This window comes from Apodemus sylvaticus, chromosome 10, assembly GCF_947179515.1.
Source record: "Apodemus sylvaticus chromosome 10, mApoSyl1.1, whole genome shotgun sequence".
Classification (NCBI taxonomy): Eukaryota; Metazoa; Chordata; class Mammalia; order Rodentia; family Muridae; genus Apodemus; species Apodemus sylvaticus.
Window position 1 is genome coordinate 34,152,607 of NC_067481.1, and position 25,273 is coordinate 34,177,879.

General features: G+C 43.2%; 1 protein-coding gene across 1 annotated transcript in view; it reads left to right on the plus strand.

Moving 5' to 3' along the window:
- The window catches only part of Ankfn1 (ankyrin repeat and fibronectin type III domain containing 1), a 150,938-nt gene that overhangs the window by 98,109 nt on the left and 27,556 nt on the right, over nucleotides 1-25,273 (plus strand). The window contains exons 9-15 of the mRNA XM_052195564.1: nucleotides 537-636; nucleotides 1,068-1,200; nucleotides 1,686-1,802; nucleotides 9,019-9,234; nucleotides 17,463-17,629; nucleotides 20,239-20,389; nucleotides 21,883-22,051. Coding sequence (XP_052051524.1) covers nucleotides 537-636; nucleotides 1,068-1,200; nucleotides 1,686-1,802; nucleotides 9,019-9,234; nucleotides 17,463-17,629; nucleotides 20,239-20,389; nucleotides 21,883-22,051 — 1,053 coding nt within the window. The remainder of the gene's footprint in view (nucleotides 1-536; nucleotides 637-1,067; nucleotides 1,201-1,685; nucleotides 1,803-9,018; nucleotides 9,235-17,462; nucleotides 17,630-20,238; nucleotides 20,390-21,882; nucleotides 22,052-25,273) is intronic.

Sequence of the window (25,273 nt, forward strand, 5' to 3'; positions counted from 1 at the left end):
ATATAAATATTGGTCACCTACAATCTTTGCGAAGAGCTGCTTGTTGAGTCAACTACTGAGGTATTAGTGATTTTTTTACAGAGCTTTGACAAAAGACCAGGCAGAATATACTTAAAGGAAGAACGGCTTGCTTTCTCTTATGGCCATTGGTGGGAAGGGCATGGTGAAGGGGTGCATAGCAACTATTACATTTACTCTTTGGGAAACAGAAAGCTAAGAGAGCAGAACAGACATACTCCCCTCCCCCAAGGACCTGGTCCCAGTAACCTACCTCCACCAGCCAGGCCTCGCCTCCTAAAGCCTACAAACTACCAACAGCCCCAAACAATTCCACTAGCTGGAGACCAAAATTCAGAACATGAGCCTATTAGGCGCATTTCTGATTCTAGCCATAGCAACTGGTATCTCAATAAGCTGTATGATATTGGTAAGTGAGACTACAGGGACAAGGGAAGGCCAGGGGGAGATAGGAAGACAAAGCAGGAATGTTGATCTGTCAGAAGGAATTTGCACTGCATCTTCTTTCTACGTTTCAGAAAGTTCGAAACTGCAAACCACAGGCCGCAAGCAGTCAGTGTCTAGGAGCCTGAAGCACCTATTCCATTCCTCAAACAAATTTGTGAAGACTTTGAAACGGTGGGTCCTAAACACTTGTCTAGGAAGTCTTAACATCTCAGGAGTGGACCAGCTGGAGGAAACCTAGTGGAAATTTTGTATTTTTATTGAAAGAATGAATTCTCCCAAAAATTTGGGCAAGATAGCAGTCTCTAAATTCCAACCAGTAAATTTGTGATGCATAGCAAAAATATGTTTCTAGGTTTATTTTCAATTCAGCTTGCAATATGTCTAAAACTAACCAAATATATATATATATGTGTGTGTGTGTGTGTGTGTGTGTGTGTGTAATTATACACATGTATTTAGCTATATATATATTATAATAATAGGATTAATTATATATGCGTGTATCTATATGCAGATATATAGATATAGATAATTTCCTAAGACTTGGGTTTGGTAAAAGCAAAGAGTTGAAGACTTTTTTTTCTTTCTCTTTTTCTTTACAGAGGACTTTACATAGCCGCTATATTTTATTATAAAGACAATATGTTAGTCACCAATGAAGACCAAATACCAATTGTTGAAATAGATGACTCTCACACCAGTTCTATTACACAAGATTTTCTGTGGTTCATGAAGGTACACTGAGTTCTCATTTCATTTTCTTTCCCTATTTTGCACCAGGGTTAATTCACATAAATCTCCAAAATTTTCGTTGAGGGGTTTCTCACGATCAAAGTTTGGGGATGGGAGTAAATTATCTCAGCGATCCCTTACAGCCCCAGTATGCCCCATGTCATTTTCTTTCAAAGGCCAAAGCAGTGTCTCCACTACATTTTCAAAGCAAAGAAGCATGCATCCTGTCAGACCATGTCTCCACTGTTCAGAGTTATGGGATCATTTGGCAAAGACTAAAATGTAGATCTGACTGTTTCATTAGCATTCAGATCTTTTTCCAATTGGACAGAGATCAAAAAGTTGTTTCGTGTGTATCTGAAAATGGAGAGGAGAACAAATATCAAGGGGGGGTCAGGTTTCCTCCTCCCCCCTCCTTTGCTTTGATGCCACAACCTAAATCATTCTCTGGCTGGGACGATGATCTGACCTCGTGACTTCTTTTGCAGCTGTCTTGTATGTGGGAAGACATCAGGTGGCTCAGGCAGAGCGTGCCCATCTCCATGTCCTCGTCCACCGTGCTGCAAGCGCGACAGAAGATGCTTGCTGCCACAGCCCAGCTACAGGTGAGGGTTCAGGCTTGAGCTCTGAAAAGTGTCTTCAAACCGGAAGGGCTCAGTCACCAATCCTACTGAAAAGGAAAAGGGGGCAGAGCTCTCTCCATTTTCAGATCCCTGACTACAGGGATCTTGGACAGGTTGAGCTATGTCCCTACTCATGGTGGGCTTTGGTATGAAATCCTAAACAAAGTGTTCTCCATTTGATATTTATCGGCCAACTTCTTCAAGGATGCATTTTCACTGTCTGTAGAACAAGGGGAGTTTGACCAGATCACTGAAGTACCAGTGCTGTTTTGTAGGAACATTTGGAAGGGAACAGAAAGCAGCAGGGGCTTAGAGCAGCTTCCTGATGTGCTGTTTCTGAAAAGCCTGTGCATGCATATGAATCTGAGGGCCTTAAGAGAACCTTGAGCCTCTCTATGCACAAAGTTGCCTCTTACCATCTCTAGAAATTGGCATGATGGGAGAGTAAGCTGTATTTGACTAGTAGGCCCACACCAACCATGATATGAAAAAGAGTTTCTAAAAACTCCTAGAGCTCCACTCCCACTTATAATAGCAAGAATTTCTCCTTTTGAATCCCTGCAATAATGACACACCCTGTAACTTCATATCAATTTCCACATTGCTAGAAAAGGTTACATTTGCACCCCCCCCACACACACACACACACCCTTGGTACACTCCATCACACAAGACCTTAACTATCTCGTGTCCTCTATGGCTTTACAGATTTCTGTAGTGTTCTTTACTACAACTCACTCTTGACTGAGAAACTCCTCCTACGACTTAAGGAGAAGTTCTTGAACCCGGGCCATGGTGTCGGGGTACCTCCTTTCATCACTAACCCACCCCACCCACTTGGCTGGGCTGGACCACCATCTTCCAAATTGGCCTTTCTTTAACATACAAAACATTTCCATGAGGCTCAACCTCCTCACTAGCCCACTATACAGCTGGGATAGGCCTGCACAGAGACTGATCCACCTTAGAATCTCAATCAAAATTCTTCGTGGTATATTTCTTGGAGTCTTCCTTGAAGACGTCCATGGGCAATCAGCAACCTGAGTCAAACACTTCTGATCCCACAGTCTTTTGATCCCTCTTTACCAAGCTGAGTGTCCTGGTGCATCACAATCACTCCTTGAAAATATTCTAGATTTTTCTCTTGAAAAAATAATATATAAGCCTAGATCTAGCCAACATGTCTACACTAAAGTAGTTTCACATAGATTTCTGAAAAGAAAATAGATCATATGCATGAAAGAGACTGACTGGTTTTCTGCTGTGCACGCAGCCACCATCCTTACCTGGGATGCTGTCTAGTGGTCCCACTGCATTTCTGTAGTAACTTGCCTTCTCATACTATCAAGGACTATTCAAAATATCTTCTTCATTCCTCCGCCTTCCTTCCCATCCCCTACACCCTCCATCCTGCCAACAAGTGACCATCTCACTGATTCTCCTAGAGATGTGAAAGGTTTTCCACCACCGAATCTTCAGAAGCTTCCCAGACGCTCATCCTCTCCTTTCTCTCCCCTGTTCCTAGAGTTCATCTGGCCTCATTCTCCCAAATAAAAGTTCACTCCTCTGCACATGCTCAGAATCTCATCTCTTCTCTCTGCATTTTAAAATACTCTTCTCAGACTGCAGAGGTGGATCACTGATGAAGAGCACTTATTGCTCTTGCAGAAGATCTTATTCCCTAAACCCACATCAGGTGGCCCATAACCACCTGTAATTCCAGGTGCAGATGGACCCATTGCCTCTGCCTTTCATGGGCACTGCATTCATGTTTATAGACACACACACAGATACATATATGTAATAAAAAATAAAAATTAAATCTCAAAAAAAAACTTGGCTTCAAATTAACCCCATGCCTAAAGCATCCTCAGATTCCCTTTCAGCTACCAAACAACCAGTTTTTCATTCCTCATGCTAACTTTCTTGAAAGAATTACTTAGGTCCTCCTTCTCCACAAACCTCCTCTTTCCCCATCAGCTCTACTACCATGCCTATGAAACTGCACTGGTGGGACAACAGTTATCAAAGCAAACAAACCTGGGCCCCCTCACTCACATCATGGGGCTACACGTGTGGGAGTTCCAGGGTGTTGGGGGGAAAGAGGGAAAGTGGGGCTACAATCTGGCATTTCTGAGAAATAGCCTAAAGAAATTCCCAGCACTTGGAAGGCAGAGGAAGGCAGATCTCTGAGTTCCTTGGTCTACAGATCAAGTTCCAGGACAGCCAGGGCTACACAGAAAATCTTGCTTTATATATATATTTGAAAAGTGAAATGTACAAAAAGTTACTTGATTAACTAAAATTACCTAAGCAAAAAGTATCAGCATTTGGATGTGACGAGTCAAGGTGAGGACCGAAGAGAGAGTGAGCCCCGCCCACACTCCTCATTTTGTCAGGAGAATGGTGAGGCCTGTCCTCTCTGGAAGATTCCTTCCTAGGAAGCTTCCTCCTCCACATGGAGAGGAATCTAAAATACTTATCCTGGAAAGACAGTGCAGATCGTTTTACAGTAGACGGTCCTCCTCCCAGTTCCTCCCAGTTCATAGAAATGAGCAAGAACTGGAGAGCAAGTGGGTGATGCTCCTCCTTCTTACTTTTTTAAGTAGAAAAGAAAAATCCCAAATTTTACTTTTTCTAGTCCCTCCAGGGCTTCTTTAACTTCTCATGCCATCTCAAACTGAAGGTCTTTAACAATGGTGTCCCCTGGCTACAGCTAACTGTTAGTCACTGAGGTCTTCTGACCAGATGTCCTCTTACTAACCATCACACAGGTCTCCTTCCTCTTCTCTAGGCAGGAGACAGGTTTGCCTAACATAGCATGATGGGTATTGTCAGGGTCTACTTCTCCTTTAGGCCCAATGGATCAAATGCTATCCAAAACATTTTTTTCCTTTTTATTTATTTATTTATTTTAATTTATTTACATTTCAAATGTTATCCCCTTACCCAGTTTCCCCCTCTCCCAGAAACTCCCTACCCCTCTTCCCCTGCTTCTCTGAAGCTGTTTCTCTACCCACCTACTCCTGCCTCCCTCCCCTCAATTCCCCTACACTGGGACATCTATCAAACCTTCATAGTATCAAGGACCTCTTCTCCCATTGATGCCTGACAAGGCTGTCCTCTGTTACATATGCAGCTGGAGCCATGAGTACACTTTGGTTGGTGACTTAGTCCCTGGGAGCTTGAGGGTGTCAGGGTCTGGTTGGTTGATATTGTTGTTCTTCCCATGGGGTTGCAAATCCCTTCAGTTCCTCAGTCCTTTTTCTAACTCCTCCATTGCCTCCCACCCCCCCAACCCCACTCCCCACCCCCTGCAGCTCAGTCCAATGATTGGCTGCTAGCATCCAATTGTATCTATAAGGCTCTGGCAGGGCCTCTCAGAAGATAGCTATATCAGGCTCCTTTCAGGAAGCCTTTCTTAGCATCCACAATAGTATCGGCATTTGGTGACTATATCTAGGATGAATCCTCAGGTGGGACAGTCTATGGATGGCCTTTCCTTCAGTCTCTGCTCTGCACTTTGTCTCCATATTTGCTCCTGTGAGTATTTTGTTCCCCTTTCTAAGAAGGACCAAAACACCCACACTTCCTTCTTCTTGAGCTTCATGTGGTCTGTGAATTGTATCTTGGGTATTCTGAGTTCTTGGACTAATATCCACTCATCAGTGAGTGTATACCATATGTGTTCTTTTGTGACTCTGTTGCCTCACTCAGGATGATATTTTCTAGGTCCATTCTTTTGCCTAAGAATTTCATGAATTCATGGTTTTTAATAGCTGAGTAGTACTCCCTATGTAAATGTACCACATTTTCTGTATCAGTTCCTCTGTTGAAGGACATCTGGGTTCTTTCCAGTTTCTGGCTATTATAAAGAAGGCTGCTATGAATATAGTGGAGCATGTATCCTTGTTATATGATGGAGAATCTTTTGGGTATATGGCCAGAAGTGATAAGGCTGAAAAGCACCTAAAGAAATGTTCAACATCCTTAGCCATCAGGGAAATGCAAATCAAAACAACCCTAAGATTCCACCTCAGAATGGCTAAGATAAAAACCTCAGGTGACCACAGATGCTGACAAGAATATAGAGAAAGAGGAAGACTCCTCCATTGTTGGTGGGATTGCAAGCTGGTACAACCACTCTGGAAATCAGTCTGGTGGTTCCTCAGAAATTGGACATAGAATTACCTAAGTACCTAGCGATACCTATCATGCTTATCCAAAGCATTTTTATATCAAGGAAGAAGACCGGGATGTAGTTGTAGGCTTGTGAGTGCAAGGACAACCTGGTTTACATAGCAAGTTCTAGGCCAGCAAGGGCTACACAGTGAGACTTCTCTTGAGAGAGAAAGAAAGAGAGAGGAGAGAGAGAGAGAGAGAGAGAGAGAGAGAGAGAGGAGGGATGGAGGAAGGAAGGAAGGAAGGAAGGAAGGAAGGAAGGAAGGAAGGAAGGAAGGAAGGAAGAAAGAAAGAAAGGTTTTTCCAAACATGACAGTAAACAATAAGTTGACTTATTCATAAATTTATTCAAATGCACGCATCAGTGTTAGTCCCTTGTGAATTATGTGCTATGTGTTAAGGAAAATGAATAAGTCAGCTATTACTGAGTTCTTCCTGTGCAAAGGACCCAGAAACACAGAAAGGAAGAGAACTGTGTCTCTGGACAGGTACTTCAAATGTATGCAGTGTGGAGAGTTACGTGCTAAGAAAGTTGTACATAAGACAGTAGAAAATAAAGGATGGTGAATTCTACCCTAGATAATAGTGGAGAGCATGTACACGGCTCTGACACATCTGAAAGTAACAAGAAGGAGAGAACATCGTTCTGCCTCACAGTGTCAGAGGTCTCTACTCAGTTTGGCTCTTCTGCTGCTTGGTGCCTGAGATAAGACAGAATATCATGGCCATGTGCCTGCGCAGAGGGGGCTGCCAACCTGAGAGTGACCAGAAAGCATAAAATACATGAGGAGCCAGGGACACCAGAATCCCTTCAAAGGCACACTTTCAGGGACCTACTTCCCCACCAGGTCTCATTTTCTAGTTTTCATTACCTCCAATAATGCCATCAAATTACGAATCTATCAATGACAGAATCAATTGATTAGTTTGGAGCCTTCATGCTCTCTTGCTCTCTCTTTCTCTCACTACTCTCCTGGCCCTCTTGGGCTCTCCTCCCCTTGCCTCTCTCTCCACGTGACCATGGCCAGCCTCTACTTCTCTACTCTCTCCCTCTCCCTGATTTTCTCTGCCTTCACTACCTCGTTAACTCCCATCCTCTACCCTGAATAAACTCTACTCTATACAAAAAAAAGGAAGGAAGGAAGGAAGAAAAAGAAAGAAAGAAAGAAAGAAAGAAAGAAAGAAAGAAAGAAAGAAAGAAAGAAAGAAAGAAAGAAAGAAAGAAAGAAAGAAAGAAAGAAAGAAAAAGATTGGCGCCTTCATGATGCAATCACCTCAGTGAGCCTGTGGGGAATATTCCATATTCAAACCATAGCAGAGTTTAAAATGTCTTCCCAGGAAATGTACAATTGGGCTGAATCTAGAAATTATAGTTGGAGACCTAGAGAAGACTCCAATTACAGCAGATTTGTAAAAACCTGAATTCAGCGGGGTAGCAGGATTGAGAATTTGTGAAACATATTTGGTTGTGTTATTTGATTTAAGCCCCTGAACACTCTTCAAGGTAAGGATTAGCCAAGGTGATGCCTAACTCATAAGGACCTTTGGTTTAAGCTGATGAAGTTTGGTACCAGACAGAGTAAACAGTCTGACAGTTAGTGAACGGTGGCCACCCTGGAAACTCAACCCCTGTAGGAGTGAAGTCCTAATGGTATGCTAAACCAACTCAGTACTGGCTTGAAAACCCAACTGTTAAATATTCAGAAACTTTGAATATTGTCATACCCAAGGTAGCCCAGAATGGACTACACTATGGAGGCTGTCGCTTATTACAAACCAGTTACCCCACTCCTGGTCCTTTATTGTGTGTGTGTGTGTGTGTGTGTGTGTGTGTGTGTGTGTGTGTGTGTGTGTGTGATTTATAAGTAACTTGTTAGAAAAGAAAAATCTGAATGATTGGGCCACTTAAAATTTAATCTCACCAAATGCATTTTGTCAGTAGTTATTTATGGAACTCCTTGATCATTCTGTGTCTGGTCTTTGTGAGGAAAAATAAAAGACTTAAGACACAGTCTCTATGAGAGGACACTCCGTGGTTTGAGATTTGAAAATTGACCAGCTGGCTCATTTATCTTTAGCTCAACCTTGTCATTTTTACAGATTGACAAGTTCTACATCGGCTCTCATGCCAATATATCATCACATCGTAATTTGTGTGATTTCACACCACACACACACATACACACACACACACACACACACACACAGAGAGAGAGAGAGAGAGAGAGAGAGAGAGAGAGAGAGAGAGAGAGAGAGAGAGAACCAGCAATGATTTATATGGGATTTGATTCTAATTATCTAGCACTCTTGGCTAGAGTTCTTCACCCACTTCGTACTTCCACAGTTCCTGTTTATTTGAATAACCCACGCCTCAGCTCCTTCATATGCTATGTTAGCATCCTTCTCTTCCTATTTTTCTAAAAGCATTGTCTGCTCTGTTGACAGAGTTTATAAGCAATTTAAACAACCATTTCAGTAGGCAGAACTCCCTGAGATGCAAGTAAGTCAAACCAGGCCAATCCTGATTAAAGAACTTTACAGGTACTGCACAGTCATCTTGGGATCTCTGTACAATGTGCTACATTGTCAATTCACCTCTCCATTTTAAACAACCCACCTCATACTCGCTTGCTGGAGATCTCTTGAAAACTCCACAAGGAGCATACTTGAAATATCAGACATTTTTCTTTAAAACATCTGGGATTCTCTTCAAGTGCTGGTCACTGAGGTTTATGTGCCGGTGTGTCTATGTGGGCAAAAGATATTTACAGATATTGAATTTGCTTAAAAAAATATAAGGTCTGTGCCTCTTGCTATAATCTTTGCAGGCTCACAGTGAAGACTTTTCTTTAAGCTTTCTCTTAAGCACATTTCTGCAGTCGCACCCACGCTAAGTCTAAGTCTGAGAAAAAGCAAAGATCTCCTCAGAAACCCAGTTGTTCCATGTCTTGTGTTGTGGTCCTGTTGCTCTGTTTTATGATATCAACCAAGTTACCAGTAATCTGTTGCTTTGTAGAATTTACTTGGAACGCACAACTTGGGAAGACTTTACTATGAGCCCATTAAAGATCGCCATGGCAACATCCTCATAGTTACCATCAGAGAAGTGGAGATGCTTTATTCCTTTTTTAATGGCAAATGGATGCAAATCTCAAAACTGCAGAGCCAGAGGAAATCTCTGTCAACACCCGAAGAGCCAACAGCCTTAGATATTTTACTAATTACCATCCAGGTGAGTAGGATTTTTTTTTTCAATTTCCTGATATTTGTGATTCGGATATGTTTATGGCATCTCTAATACAATATACCAAGAGCCATTCACATCAATGAAGACACCGTAGAGCCCTGCGGTGAGTTCAGATTCCATACATAGGAACGATGCTGGGGCTTGCTTTCATTGATCTCTGTCTAAGTATAGAACTGGTCAAACCATCTTAAGAGCGGTCACTCTGAAAATGCCTTGACAGCTACATGTACTCCTTCCACATTACTATGACCAAGATACCACCCAGAGAAACAACATAACAAGGAAAGGTGTATTTTGGTTATCAGTTTCAGATTGTTACAGTCCATCACAACAAATGCACGGCACAGTGGCTCAGCTATGGTGGATCAGGAAGTCCACCGTGAGTGGCTGGAACTGAGGGTTTGGATGAGGCTAATAAATTCCAACGACCCTCTCCTGATGGTGAGCTACTCCCACCAGCCAGACCCTGTTTCCCATAGCCCTCCAAGAGTCTACCAGTCAGAGGAATAAGCAATCAAAACATGAAACTGGTGCGATACAATTAAGATGCAAACCTTAACACTGATGAACCAATGAGAAGAACTCAGACAAGCAAGCAGGGGGTCTGCAGAGAATGTTGCAAACATTACCTGGGTGCCAGAATGGAGCGCAACAGTACAGGGATTACACACATCCACATCTACCCCTGCTTGTTCTTCATACTCCCCTCTTACAACAACAAGGCACAATTAACTCCACTTTAGGAACGAGACAGTTGGGGCTCAAAGACGTTAAGGGACACAGGGCGGCACACAGAGGTCGACTGAGTGGGACTAACGAAGCTTTGACCCCAATAGTCTTCCACTTGCACGAGCCCGTTTCCAAGGCTGCCAGCACTGCAGCAGTTAGCATTGAAAAGCTTATATTCTTTTTCAGTAGCATTTGTTTATTAGAGGGTAGGAGTATGCTGCAGCTCACACTCAGAGGTCGAAGGACAACTTGCAAGGGTCAGCTCTTTCCTTCTACCTTGTGGGTCCTAGGGATCCAGCTCGGGTCATCAGGCTTACAGGTGAGCATCTTTACCTGCTTGGCCATCTTACCAGCCCTGTATTCTTTGTCTGAAAGACAGGATCAGAAACTGCATTAGCCTCAGATGCTGCAAGCCACAGAATGTGGCTCAAGACACAATAGCATCAAAGTACCAAAACTGAGAGTCCGACTGACCAAATGGCGGAAGAAACCTTTTAATTGACAATCACATTCTGTGGGATGAGTGAGAGCCTTGGGAGTAAATACTAACTTAGGATTTTAGTGAGGCAGGTGGAAGAGAAGAGCTCCTGCTAACCATCAAAATTCACACTGGAGCAACTCCTGTGCAGACCTGGGCTAGACCACAGCACTAGCCACAGGCCCGGCTCCCCCCAGTGACTCACATTCATATGTGACAGGGACTTCACACTGCTTCTCTTTCATTCTTTCATTTTTTTAAAAGAAATCCACCGGTTGAGTGGAGTTCATCAATTAGGTAGAAAACATCTGCCCGGAGCAACCGTGGGCATATATCATGAGTCTGTTCTGAGGAACAGGGAAGGAAGGGCCCTGTTCCACACAGACAAATGCCAACCTCAACCACACGAGCTACCCATGTTCACCTTAAATAGCTTACTCACTTTCACTCCCAAGGAGTGTCTAGTGCAAGAATGAATGAGCCTGGTCACTACTTGGCCTGGCCCAAACCAGGACAAAGTGCAATACAGCACAGGTAATCTGAGTGTGTGTGTGTGTGTGTGTGTGTGTGTGTGTGTGTGTGTGTGTGTAGAGAGAGAGAGAGAGGGGATGGGAGCAGGGAGCACAGACACACTCCTGGCTCCTCTCTTCACCTTTTATAAGCAAGTGCTAAAAGAAACGTTTAAGAAATCATAATAAATTTAGTTTTTACAGGGTGACTAATACACTAATCCCCTATAGGGATAAACTGGGGTCTGGGCTACCTTTACTCCTAGAAACACAGGCCCCAGCATGATATAATACCTGGTTTCTCCTAGACTTATTACATTAAAAATGTGTTACAGGTGCAGAAAAATTCCAATCTGGTGAAAGGTTGTTAGAGAAGGAGACCAAAAATAGAGGCGGGATCAGGTTTCCACACAGATCCAAGTGGAAAATTCACCCCCTGCTGACTGGCACATTCCTGCTTGATGTCATTCCCAACCCTCCCTTCTCCTCCCCTCACCTTTTCTCTCCCACTTCCCAGGCAGGTCTTATGCTGGGCTGGCCTGGAAGTGGACAGTAAGACTCTTAAGAGTTGGCGACCAAACACTGAAGACTGGAGACCTAATTCTATCAGGAGTTGGTTTCACCAACTCAACATGAAGGCTGAGCTAGACCTTGGTGGCCCAAAGATGGCTATGTACCTATCCCAGTGACAAGCCAAACTCTTATTTTGAAGAATTGAAGGATATTAGGCATGCCATCAGAGCTTTCTTTCTGGTGCCTCACAACACACTCTGAGTATCCCTTTGAAGCTAGGGTGACTGGGTAGTAGTTCTATTCCATCCCTTCAGCTGTGTGGCCAGAGGGGGTTGCCCTTTAGCTCTTTGCCTCCTCTTCTGTAAAGAACTTTACCTCACAGGGCTCTGGATAAGATGCCATGGAAGGGCATACGAGTGTCAGGAGAGTAACCGACACAGGAAACGTTCATAATCTTTATTACTTTTCCACTTAAGAAAATCCAAGCAATACTAGGCTCCCCTCAGTTCACTTCAAATCCAACTCCTCCACCTTCCTAGAGAGACCTCTGCTGCTGGCTGGTCATTCCTTGAGGTGTTTTTGTCACCTCATGTACATTTTCATAACAAGTAAGAAACGCTTGGAAAGTCACGAAGTTGGTATGGACAAATTAGAGTCCCGCTGAGCAAACTGATTGGCAGTGAGGGTATTTCCCAACAAGAATGTTAGTGAGTCAGGTATGATCCAGGCTACAACCTAGATGAGCCGTGCACTCTACATCATACTAAGCAAAAGAAGCCAGATAGGAAACATCACAGGTTATGTGACTCCAATCGTACTATATCTATAATAATCGTACTGTATCTATAATAAGCAAGATCAATGAGACAGAATGCCCCGGGGGTGGGGAAAGACAGATGGGAGAACGGTTACACAGGTCTGGATGTTACTACTGACAGTTACACAACCTTGCCAATATACCAAACCGATGAGTATAATACTTTATGAAGATGAAACTTAATGAGTTACACCTCACTTTAGAAGAAGAAATGATGCAGGCTGGAGAGATGGCTCAGTGGTTAAGACTGCCCTTCCGGAGGTCCTGAGGTCAATTCCCAGCAACCACATGGTGGCTCACACCCTCTGTAATGGGATCCAATGCACTCTGCTAGTGTAGATGAAGACAGCTTCGGTGCACACATATACATTAAATACATACATACATACATACATACATACATACATACATACATACATACAAGACACCTGCCTCCAGAAAAAAAAAAAAACTTTAAAAACAGAAGAAATGACAGAAGTAATAGAGACTACACTAATCTATAGTCATCCTTCCATGGAAAGGGGGCAGCCCCCCAGTCAGCCCCAACCCACTGTGGTACAGGAACATGGTGCCATTGTCAAAACATTTTCCATTCTTTAGAAGGAAGTTGGAAATGAAAAATGTAGAGTAAGATCTCTCTATTTTTAAAAGCCATAAACAACTCAGAAAACTTAAGTACTTTCTGGTCTAATTAGTCTTAGACCCCACAGTGGCCACTAGCCACTCCTTTGTGACCCCTGCCCTCCTACACAATTGGCTTCAGTGCCTGGCCCAGCAAAATAAAAGTCCATGTCTTACTGGAAAGGCAGCTGCCTATTGTCCCTTTAGCAAGCTCTTAAAAGAACAGAGGGTAGGCTGGGCAGAGGACTCTCAGACCCCATACCAGCAAGACCCAGACCTCACCTAGGTCTGCCTTTCACAAACATGTTTTTGCAACATCATCGAGGTGTGGGGCTCTCTCGAGGCTATGGGGAAACCAAGGGAGCAAGTCAAGGTCCTTGCTCTCAAGGAGTGCAGTCAAGGGAGGGAGACAGACTTGTAAACAAATCAAGGTAATACAAGGCAGAATTAAACCAGCTCCTGATAGCAGTACAAACAGTGTACTATGGGAGCTCACACAAAGCAGCTATTAATTCTGCCTAGAAATATCAGGCATTGCAGAAGAGGTGGTGTTGGGCTGAGCCATGAGGAGAAGCTAAGTTTATCAGATGGAGGGGAAAAAAAGAGCCAGAGAGGAAGAGAGGAGGCGTTAAATGAGAGAATACAGGCAAAGAAAGGAGGCAGGATCTCGGAGAGCAGCTACAGCCTCCCTGGAGTTCACACGGGCCTAACACAATCTTCATATGGACTTTATTAAGCTGATTAGAAAAACTGGCTCATAGCTTTCTCCCTCACACTGGAATGTAAGCTACACAAGGGAAAAGATAAATCTCATTCATCTCTGTGTCATCGATGACCACGCACAATCCCCGACGTGTTAAGTCGGTGCTTTGTAATAGTGCTAGACATGGTAGTGTGGCTGAGGCAGGAGTATGCCGAGGTAGACATATCTGGGTTACAGGACGTACAAAGGCAGCCTAAGCAAGTTCCCAAGACCCTATTAGAAACACAGGAGACACAGAAGGTGAAAAGGGAGAGCCTGGAGATGCAGGTTAGAGGTTAGCTCAGGCGATGGGCATTCAGTTTGGTCTTAGAGGCCGCTCTAGCACGTTAGATTATGTGAATGAGACAGCTTTCTCTTCCCATTCATTTTCCAGGCTCCAAAAACATTCTGACTAATAAAGGATAAATGACTGTGTAAAGACACAAAAATACATAGTAAGTGCTCAGTAACCTTCTTTTTAGAGCTTGAATGAGAGAGTGAGTTACTCCATCCCAGCGTGGTGACGGTTTTTACAGAACCACAGTATGTTCCTAACTCCCATCCGACTTGTGGTCAGTTCTGACCCCCACATGTTTTTCTCTGACACCCTTACCCATCCTATATTTGTACCCTTGGGGTTGAGTCTTTACAAGCACATTTTCTTATTACATTTCAACCCTAATCATGATAGGCTTATTTTTCCAACGCACTGGGCCATTCCTAGCTTTATTGCTATTTTTCCAGAAAATCGAAACCACACCAAATCTTGGACCCACAAATTCAATCCACACATTGTTGATTTGCTTTGTCCAGAATGTCAATAAATGGGCTGAAAACACAGGCCCTTGGGAGCAGTCCCTACTTAGCTCTCCATCTATCTACTGTTCCAGTATCATCTTCATCATCCACAAATATTCCACCCTGTTATTGGGCTCTTTAAGGCAATGTGGTCCAGAGTCTGTTCTTTCCCAGTTACTAGTGAAATGGATTGCAATGGAGGCTTCAGCCTGCTCTGCGGATCCCTATTTTGTTGCTATTGGAAATGACAAGTGTCTCTATGCGTTTCTTTTCACAAAACCATGCCGACTTCTCCTCGATTGCCTAGGTAGCTGCAAATTGATTGTGTGACAGTCCCTCTCTCTCACCACCACCCCCCCTCAAAGATCAATAATTCGAATGTCTTTAATTACCAGAGGATTCTGTGTTTTCCCTGCTTCTGTGGCAAAGACATATTTGTCCTTTCCTAGTCTTTAAGGACTTCTTCCAGTCTCCATGAGGTCTCAAAGATAATGACCTGAGGTCATCTGCTAGAAGGCCTGGGGCAGATATCACCAAACTCTGACAATTCGAATGCTTCTGTTTTTCCTTCTCACCTTAATCACCTATCACCCTTTGAGGTTGTTAATTTCTCAAAACATGAACCTTGACCCACCCACCAGGCCCCTTCTAGGCAGCCACTTCCTCATGGTTTGTTTGGAAGAGACATGGGAGAAATACTACATTCAGTCTCAGTCACCCCTTACATCAGTGATCATCTTTCTTGATCATAAGGGGTTTTTTCCTACTTTATTTTTTGCTAAATGCTTCTTGAAAGTTATTTTAGACTGTGTTTTTATGAGTGTCATGATGTGCTTGTCTCTCAGGTCTTAGGTTATTCCTGTTCTGTTGTTCTTAGAGATTTGACTTCCACTCTGTATACTAATTTACACATGAGTATTTTTAAAACGAAAATTTTAAAAAGCAAAAAAAAAAAAAAACAAAACAAAACAAAACAAAAACAAAAAACAAAAAACAAAACAAAAAAAAAAAAAACAGCCTTATCATTAACTTCATTGTCTGGTTCAAGACGAAGACAAAGGGGCTGAGGGAAGTTCAGAGGCAGAGCACCCGAGTATGTGTGAGGGTCTGGGTCTAACTCCTGTGGGTGCAAAAGGAAAAACAGAAGAGGAAAGTACGTCTCAGCGGAGTTCACCTGGCGCCTCTCCTGCCCTATCACAACACCCAAGTCTGCCTGGTGCAATGTTTCACTCACCTGCCTTTCTTGGCCTCCAAGGAGTGTCTGCCTGAGGCCTAAATGTCACAGCCCATTTACCTAAGGCCTGTGCTTCCTTTAGGGTGGAGCACCAGGCAGGTATTCAGAAGTGTGGTGCTCAGTACAGAGGGTATGACAAGGAGCACTCTCAGACAGTGAGTTCTCCGGAGGAGGACTTGTTCCTTCAGAGAGAATCTGTTCATGGAGCCGCATCCCTTCCTCCTCACTAGAGGTCTGTGCAAGTTCAGGTGTTGGCTTTAGTTTTAATTCCTGTCTTCTTTACAGTTAGTGCTAAAAGCCCCCTAAAGAGTAAGAATAAAAGATCCCTTTATTCTACTCTTCTAAGAATTTAATTCGTTGCTTTCTTAATGTTGCTTTCAATCTGAAAAATCATGATTATAACCATTAACTGAGTCCAAAGTGATGCTTTTGTACGTGTACACAATGTAAAATAATTAACTGGGCTAATTAGAATATCGGCTGTCTTATTTGCTTACTATTTTTGTGGTGATTCATTTTAAATTCACTCTTAGCTATTTTGTCCTTTCTGGAAGTCAGATTCCATGCAACCTACAAGAGAGACCTTTTCTATAATGAGTTACTTGACTCTTCAGTTCCTCACCCACCCCAACCCCACCCCCACCCCCACCCCTGGCAAACTCTGCAGTCTGAAGGCTTATATAGTTAGTAGATGCATCTACTAATACATGGAGCGGGACGGTGGATGGGGAAATGCCATTTGTCAGTTATCTGAGTTTCTGCAGCTGCACGGAGAGTTGAGTGTAAGAGCCCACAGGACTCACTGAGAGCTGATCACAGTCGGCAGGCCATATCATCATTGTGCCTGACTTGGCATACCCTGCCGTCCCAACAGCAGACATTTTCTGAAGCTTATTATAAGAAGACTCAATCAACTCCTATGCAAAGTCATCGGCCACAGAGAGCCCAGACATGACAGGACAGTCAATGACCAAAAGGAAGAACAGAAAATGACCAGGATCCTCAGAAGGACATTTTTTGCATATCGGCATCTTCAAGGTCTCAGGGAAAGAATTCAAAAACTTCAAATGCTTTTGTTAGACTGATTTTCTTCATGAAGACTCCCCCGGGGAAGTCAAATAAGAAAAGCGCCATCAGCTCCCACACACTGGGATGTAAAATGTTAATCCAAAGGGAAACAGAGCACCTCTCATTCTTTCTTTACTCTTAGAATCAGCCTGTAATTACAAATGGTTTTTAAAAAATTAAATAAACCACTTGGTACTAATCTTTTACTTCTTGGAAATAAAGAACAAACTTTTTTTTTTACAGCTTACCACTTAAACAATTCTATTTTAAATCGTTTTCTTTAAAGTAGATTTTTCTATCTTAATTATTCTAAAATCAAGAATAATATGTTTTGTCAGCATTTATAAGATAAATGTTTATTTTTCCACAGCCCTCCAGGGACAGATATTGTGAATTCTATCTTTTTTATTTATCTGCTTCTCTCGGAGCAGCCTATTACCTACCACAGACACACAAATGTACCCTTGGCACAGAAATCTGAGAAAAACAAACACTGAATACATATATTAAAGACTGCATTCAATACATATATTAAGACTAGCGGTAACCTCGGAACCTCCCAGCGCCCCTTGGCGGTACCCAGGGTTCCTTACAACATGGTGATCGTCCCTTCCGCTCATAACGGCTCACCTTGGAGAATGGGTTTTGAGAGAGCTGTGTGCAATGACTGGTTGGTCTTATTTTCGTCTCTCTTTGCCCTACAGGATATTCTGTCCTATCACAAGAGGAGTCACCAGCGGCTCTCGCCTGGACTTTATCTAGGTTACCTAAAGCTATGTAGCTCTGTGGATCAGATCAAAGTACTCGTAACCCAAAGGCTGCCCAACATTCTCTGCCACGTGAAGATCCGTGAAAACCACAACATCTCCAAGTAAGTGATCCAGAGTCACGATTTTCCTTGGTCTCATGTGCCCGAAGGAAAGAAAGTCAAGTGTCATCTACCAGGGTAGTGTCCCCGGAGAGATGTTTGGCATCATGGTGGGATCCTAACGCCTAGGATAAGGTCAACTGGGAGGAGCAAAGCTACTAAAGGGAGGTGCCACACCTTCCCTGTCTCTTCTGCCTCCCTCAGGGTGCAACCAATGATGCTCCACTGTCTTACGACCGATCAGAGACTTTGTCTTTGTACACTGCTGTTCCTATTATCTTTCCTCGCCATTAGAAATCGCTGTGCTCTCCATGCTCTTTGTTTCTAAGATCTCAGATGATAATAGTATCTGGTGGAGCTAATGTCCCGCCCACTTTCGGTCTACCCACTCCCAGCACACATGTTCTCTCTGCCTTTAGGACTTTATATCTTTCTGACGTGTATGACTATTCTCTAGGGAAGAAAAGAAGTGGTGTGACAGGGCCAAGACTTTCAGAAATTTCCTCTATGGTTTGGCATGTGGTCAATTACTTTGTTAATCTTGGGACAGTTGTCCCGTCTTGGTAATGTGTCTCAACTTTATAACTAACCCTAATAGCAGGCCTCTCTTGTTCATCTACTGTAATGAACTGAATTGTGTGCAATGTGAAAACAAAGAAAAAGAAGAAATACATAATAAAAAGAAAAGTCTCCGAATTTCCTTTAGGTGTCAAAGAATACAAACTAGATTCTCAAAGTCTTTAGAAGTATAGATTTGCTTAACGAAAACAAATGTGGGCCCTTTGAAATTTGGTGTCTACAGTGGAGAAACTTTAGTGACTGCACTGTCTCACAGGGCTGCAGGAGTACTACTGGTGACAGTGGATAATATAGGCAGCTGAGGCAGGAGAGATTTGGCAGTCTCTTGAGTACTCTCTGACCCCCATAGTCCTCCTTTCTCTTAGCAATTGCACCTGGGCTTTAAGTCTGCCCCCTGGTGGTCATTTCAATAATCAACATTTGGTGTCCTCAGTGTCTTTTTCCAGAAGACTGCAAGTCTCATGTGTGACCCGACTGCACAATGGTCATTTTCATCTGTTTCTGGATTTGTGTCGTAAAGTCTTGGTCACCATCTTTTAGTAATTATATCAACAGACTTTTCCTGTTCCAAGGACCCAAGATTCACTAGTACAAAAGACCGTGCCCCTTCATCCTGCAAACTCCTGTCATCTTGCCATTCTCAGAGCCCATGCTGACTAGTTCAGGGCAGTGTGGTTCTTAGTGGGGATTTCCTAATTTGGTTCTATACTCCATTATAGCAAGGTCGTCCTTTAGGGTCTGTGTATATTGTGCTAATCACAAGCCTTTCATCAAGTTGTGAATCAGTGATGAGAAAAGGGAACTCAATCCCAAGTAGGCTCTCAAGGATTTCCATTATTTGTGAAGTTAAAAGTATACCCAAATTGCAATAGGACTTAAGTATGATTTTCTCTCTCTCTCTCTCTTTTATTGGAACAAATGATAGATTTTTCCATAGTCTTGTCCAGTATGAGGCTTGAAATGAAACAGATCTCTGAAAAACAGAAACATTTCTAAGAGGGCAGTAAGAGAGTGCTTGGAGATGGTTGATTGACTTGTTTGTTTGTCTTGCTTTTTTTTTTTTAACGAACCTCCTCTAACACAGCCAATTTGGTTTTCTGACCCAGAGACTGGAGCCTGGGCCATGATGAAATTTTGGTGAGAGTCTTCCACCACGAAGAGGAGGGCTTTCCTCTCTAGCCTGCTCTTGGGAGCCAGTTACTGCTCCCTGCAGACCTAGGAGAAACTGGGCCAACTGGATGTATTTAGAGACTTGTGCAAATTACCTGTGGAAACAATGTTGCCGAGAGGCATTTACCTTGATCTTTTCAAGCCCCTTTTGAAGAGTGGCTTTTAGGGGACCCGCCAGATGTTCTTTCCTCCCACCACCGTTCTTTCCCCTTCCCTTCTGCTTGACATTTGGAAAAGTTCATTAGGAAGAACTATAGCGCAAGCAGAATGGAGACACAGATGACTGGTTTGGGAGGAGGAAGGAGGCAGTGATGTGTGTCCCCTGGTTCCTTTTATTGGAATTGTCTGCTGTTCCTGTTTGTGATTCTCCTCAAGCTTTTGGAAAGGGGACGAAACCAAAATAGTCCCCATGATTACAACAGGCCGGAGCTGAAATGTGCCGTGTGGTTTGTTGCCTGAGTTGGATCAGAGTCCTGTGGTTAGCCAACTGTGGAATTAACCAGTAGATGCCCCTGTGGTAAAACGTAGGCTCTTAGAACTTACAGAGGATCCACAGAGACAAGAAAATAAGGACAGTCAGGAAGCAACTACAAACACCTGAATGCTTCAGTCTCGAAAGCTCATTCATGGAAGCCAGACCTATTTGCTCCGAGGGACAGATGCTTGGACGGATGAACTCAGCTGAAATCAGCAAGAGTCCATTTGAACTCCCTCTAGGTAGCAAAAGGTTCAGGTGCCATAAAAGCATTTTTAACCACCAAGAAGTAGCTGTTTCAGGTTCTGGAGATACATAGCAAGGAAAGTCCTGAGCTGTATGCTGAACTTTTCTTATATTTCTAATTTTAACTTGACTCAACATACAGAGAGGAGTGGGAGTGGATCCAAAAGCTGTCTGGCTCGGAATCTATGGAAAGTGTGGATCATAATGCTGACTGCCCCATGCAATTGTTCTTCTACGAGCTCCAGATGGCAGTCACGGCTCTCCTGAAGCAGATCAATATACCTCGACACCAGGTACCGGGCTTTACCATTTTATCTCCTTTTTATGGTTCATGGAAACTGAGTTGTATCATAAAACTTACTCAAGAGCCATATATATATATGTACGTATGTTTATTGTCATTTATTTAAATACCACTCTGCCTCTACACGCATGTTTTGAATTTAATGCCTACAGCTAGAGCCGGGCTACGCTCTGGCTCCTTTTCTCTTGTTCCTTCATATCAGCCTCTTATGAATTTTCCAGACCCCACTCACAGGGTGCTCAGGCTCAGCAAGAAAGACCCTCTTGTCTACCCTGAAAGATACTAAGAGTCAGCTTCAGGTCATTGTGAAATGCAAGAATCTATACATAGATGGGTACATAACCAAACAGCAGTAACGTTAGATATATAAATATTTTAAGGGCAAAAGAAGAATCATGGAATTTAAAACAATGGCCAATTGATTTCATGTTGACTTTTTTTTTTTTTTAATCATTATCTAAATGAAAGTAGGCGCAGCTCTCCCCTGTAAGTCAGAACTTCAAAGGAGACGGTTGGTAGTTGGCATATGAAGGGTAAAAGTGGCTTAGGCTCTGTCTAGTGACATGCTGAAGTCGGGGATGGATTTGTCTGCTCTTTGCCTTGTTTTGTCTCCTCTCGCCATCCCTGCCCCTTATGACACATCATGAACACGGAGCAGGAGAGAAGCAAGTGTATCTCGCCTGAGGAAGCTCGTGACAGCACTGACCTGTTCTCTCTTCAGAAGAGAAAGAGCTACACACTGGCCACACAAAGGCAATAAGTCAGAAATTCCAAAAGTGTCCAACTATTAAGAATTTGCTGATTTTTAAGGCTATACTTCACAGCCAGTCCAAACCTGCCAACACTGACACAGACTGAATCGTAAGAGATGCTAAGGGGAGCTACTGGATTATTCCAGGGGTGGCCCTGTGCTCACAACGAGAAAAATTAGGAACACAGCAGCTCCCCTTGTGACAGTAGGTACTATTAAAGGTTTTCTTGGATTTAGCAGGTTTGAGGCAGCTCATATTTCATTGGTGACTCGGGCTATATATACATGTTGGGAGAAGGCCGCTTAACTGCATAACAGTGCATACAACATTTTTTTTTATACTTGTAAATTTTTCTCAGTCCTTGGCCAGAAACTACATTTTTCCCCCTTAACCGACTTAAATTGAAGCTAGTGGATTTTTAATTCAATCCATTTTTTGTTGCTTCATGTAATTATATTCATCATTTTGAAAAGCCCACAGAATGCAATCATTTTCTGCTTTTATAAGAAGCATAAATGTTGTTTTCAGAGTTTATGTGGAACATTACTGCCTTAAATCTTGATTTTATATAGCATTATTAAATGGGCTGAACCCTAATATTTATGTTGTATAAAAATTCCAAGCTTGAAGTTGTGTGATTTTGTTAGATGTTTTATGCCGGTTTGTCGTTGTTTATGTATGTGCCATGTTGTAACTCTCCTCTTTTTCTTCCGCGCGTGTCCCTCTGCAGGCAAGGAACTTCCGCCTCTACACACAGGAGGTGTTGGAAATGGGTCACAATGTGTCCTTTCTTCTCCTGCTCCCTGCCTCAGACGACGTCTGTACAGCCCCAGGACAGAATAATCCTTACACCCCTCACTCAGGGTTTCTTAACCTCCCTCTTCAGATGTTTGAACTCGGTATAGTAGCTTGTTTCACCTAGAAATATTAACCCAGCCTCCTTATAATAAAATCACAAAGTGATATCTGTTCCCCCTTGTCCCAGTGGAGGGTCAGTAAATCACGTGATGGCTTTGGCAACAGCCCTTCCTAGAACTGTGTACAAGTGTGAGCTAGAGCGAGGCTCCAGGACTAGACTGAGAAACTACGACTGAAACCTAACTAAGACCCGATGGAGAGGAAGGAATTCTAAAGTGAAAGTTATCAGACTTACTCACTGCTTTCTCTCCCGACTTCTTAGAACATGAATTCAAGAACACCATGTTCATGAAGATGCTTCCCTCTTCCACGTCCTGCCCACTGTCTCTCTGTCTCTGTCTCTCTCTCTGTCTCTCTGTCTCTGTCTCTCCTCTTACAGTCAGCTAGGAAAACATAACAATGAAATAGAGAGAGTTTATATTACTTAGGAGCAAAAAAAAAGATAAGTAGTCATGATTTATTAAATAAATAAATTGATATTAACTAGACTCTAAATAGCCTAAACAATTCGAGGAGTGGACAAGATCCCCCAGAATGCAATGCTGTGATCTTAATGTGAAGGATCTGGATGGTGGAAGATCTTTCCCTGGCCTTCAGAATGAAGAGCCTGCTTGTATTCTCTGCAGAGAATCCTGCTGCCCCCTGAGCATGTGAACAGGGAGACTTCGTCTCCTCTCTGGTGCTTCATCTTGTAACAGACCAATAAGAAGCAATTAGCAAGGGCTCCCTCGGTTGAAATAAATCCTGCAGTTTGGGGGAGGCTGAGTGGGTGGGTGGGTAAAATGGAGGCAGACCCTTTTTGGAGGGCTCCTAAGCCTAGACTTAGAAATATACAAGGTGATTGCCTGAAACTTCACTTTGAGAGCTGGGCATCTGAATCCAAATTTCTCTTTTCAGGATAAATTGCTTAAACCACTTAGTTGCCCTTGTTCCGTGTAGTTTAGACACCCAAAGGGCCATGAACGCGCAACTGCTCTTTTCCAGAGGCACAAGACCTCCTAAGAGAAGCTAGAAGCAGACTTGCAGACAAAGATTAGACAGGGCTGGGTCCCCTACTGTATGACACTGGCTCTTGTTGGACTTTCCACACCTTTGCTATGTCCCATGATTAATAACAGTGACCATACCATTCCTCAAAGCCCCGGTGTGACTGTATATTTGATGTAGTTGTTTAAGGATGGACGAGTTAGTAAATATAGATGAAAAGAAAGAGTTTCTTGTGAGGGGGGAGACAATCTAGCACAGATATGAGAGCATAGAGGTCAGGAAGATTGGGGAAAGAGGTTCCGTTTGGTTAGGTCGGGGCCGTCAGGCGTAGAGAGGACATTCAGCTGAACTGAAAGAAGTAGCCATGCTTCCTTGCTCAAAAGGGATGTGTAACATGAATGGAAAGTGAGAGCCAAAACCTTCAAAGAGGAGCTTATAAGTCTAGTGGCAAGATGAGAGCTTGCGGCAAAGACAGAAATGTAGGTTTGAGAAACACTGAGTGTAGTCAAGAGGGAGCAACTGTTTGTATCTATCTATCTATCATCTCTCTATTTACATCCCAAATGCTGCTCCCCTTCTGCCCCCGCCCCCAAACAGTTCCTCCCCACCTCTGCCTCCTCTGTCTCTAAGAGGGCTTCCCCCCCCCCATATTCCCTCACCTTAGGGCATCAAGTAAGAGTAAGTGACTATTAACAGGAGGGAAAGAAAAATTGGGAGATTGTCTCTGAGGTCACTTTGGCAGCAGAAATGCAAACAAAACAAAAAATAAAAACAACAACAACAACAACAACAACAAAAGGCTTAAGCAGTGTCTACAAGTAGCTGCTGAAGCCAAGGAAACAAGTGATTCCCACAGGATAGATAAAGGGAAAGAGAGAAGGAAAAGACTTCATTGTGCAGCTAGCCTGGATCATACCTTATCTCTAATTAATTATAGGTGTGTGTGTGTGTGTGTGTGTGTGTGTGTGTGTGTGTGTGTGTGTGTGTTGAGAGAGAGAGACTCAGTGGCACCACCTGTGGAACAATCAATATTTGGGACCAATTATGACAGTGTATGCCTCCTAGGATCCTGTGGGTCACAGACATTTGAAGGAGTCCTGTGAATCCTGTGAGGGTCACATACTTGACCCACCACCCTTCATCACGCTCCTCTCTATGCCTCTCCACACTGCAGCTGGTGAAGCCTATAGCATCCCTTTCCCTCTGTTCATTGATTTTGTTCTCCAACCAACATATAATACCACATGCCAGGTGTTATCATAGGCGCCAGTAAATCAGCAGCTTCTCATGAAGAAGCTACATCCATCCTAGTGGGAGGAGTCAAACAGTAGTAGCACATGTCCTAGTTAGGGAGACAAATGAGCAGCCAATGGGTAGATGGCATGAACATCCGAGCTGTACGGGCCATGAGCAAAGCAAGCCGCGGAAAAAGACTGGAGCAAAGTCACAGGGCTACCGCTCTCTGTGACCTGGGAAAGCCTCCGTGAAGACATTTGAGCAGAGACCTGGCATTTCCAGACGATGGGAAAGAAAGAGCACGGAGGCCTTTGAGAAATAGGGTGTGTGGGGAAGAGAGCAGTGAACATAGTGTGGAATATGTGAGAGAAACAAAGACAGGAGAGGAAGTCACAGCGGGAGAAGCTGGATCCTTCAGCACACAAAGACTCTGACAGGGAACGGAGTGTATTGATTGTGCGTATTGATATGAAACTCAGTGGATAGTTTTGAGCAGCATAGTGTTAAAAGTTCTGCAAGATGCACTATAAGCTCGCTCATACTCTCTCTCTCTCTCTCTCATACACACACACACACACACACACACACAAGAAAGCTTGACTTTATTTAACCCAGAATTTTCTGAATTCATCTGACCAGAACTGGAAACATTTTTGGCACAGCATCTGTTAAAAAAAATCCACAGAACACATACTTAGGGATACAAAGGCCCTAGAATAATGTTCCTCGAAGTTTAATGTTCATAAGAATCACCTGGAGAGCTTGTTAATATATAGATTCCTGGAGCCCAGCCTCAGTGATGCTGGGTCAGGAGGCTGAGAGTAAGCTGGAAATTGACTTTTCTAATAAGTTCCTGGGTAATCATGACGCCACAGATCCATGGGCCATAGTTTAAGTGTTTCTTCCTAGGACCCAGAGGTAAATAGATAAATACAGACTTAGAAATATGATCAGCAGAGTAATTTAGTAGTATCCAACTG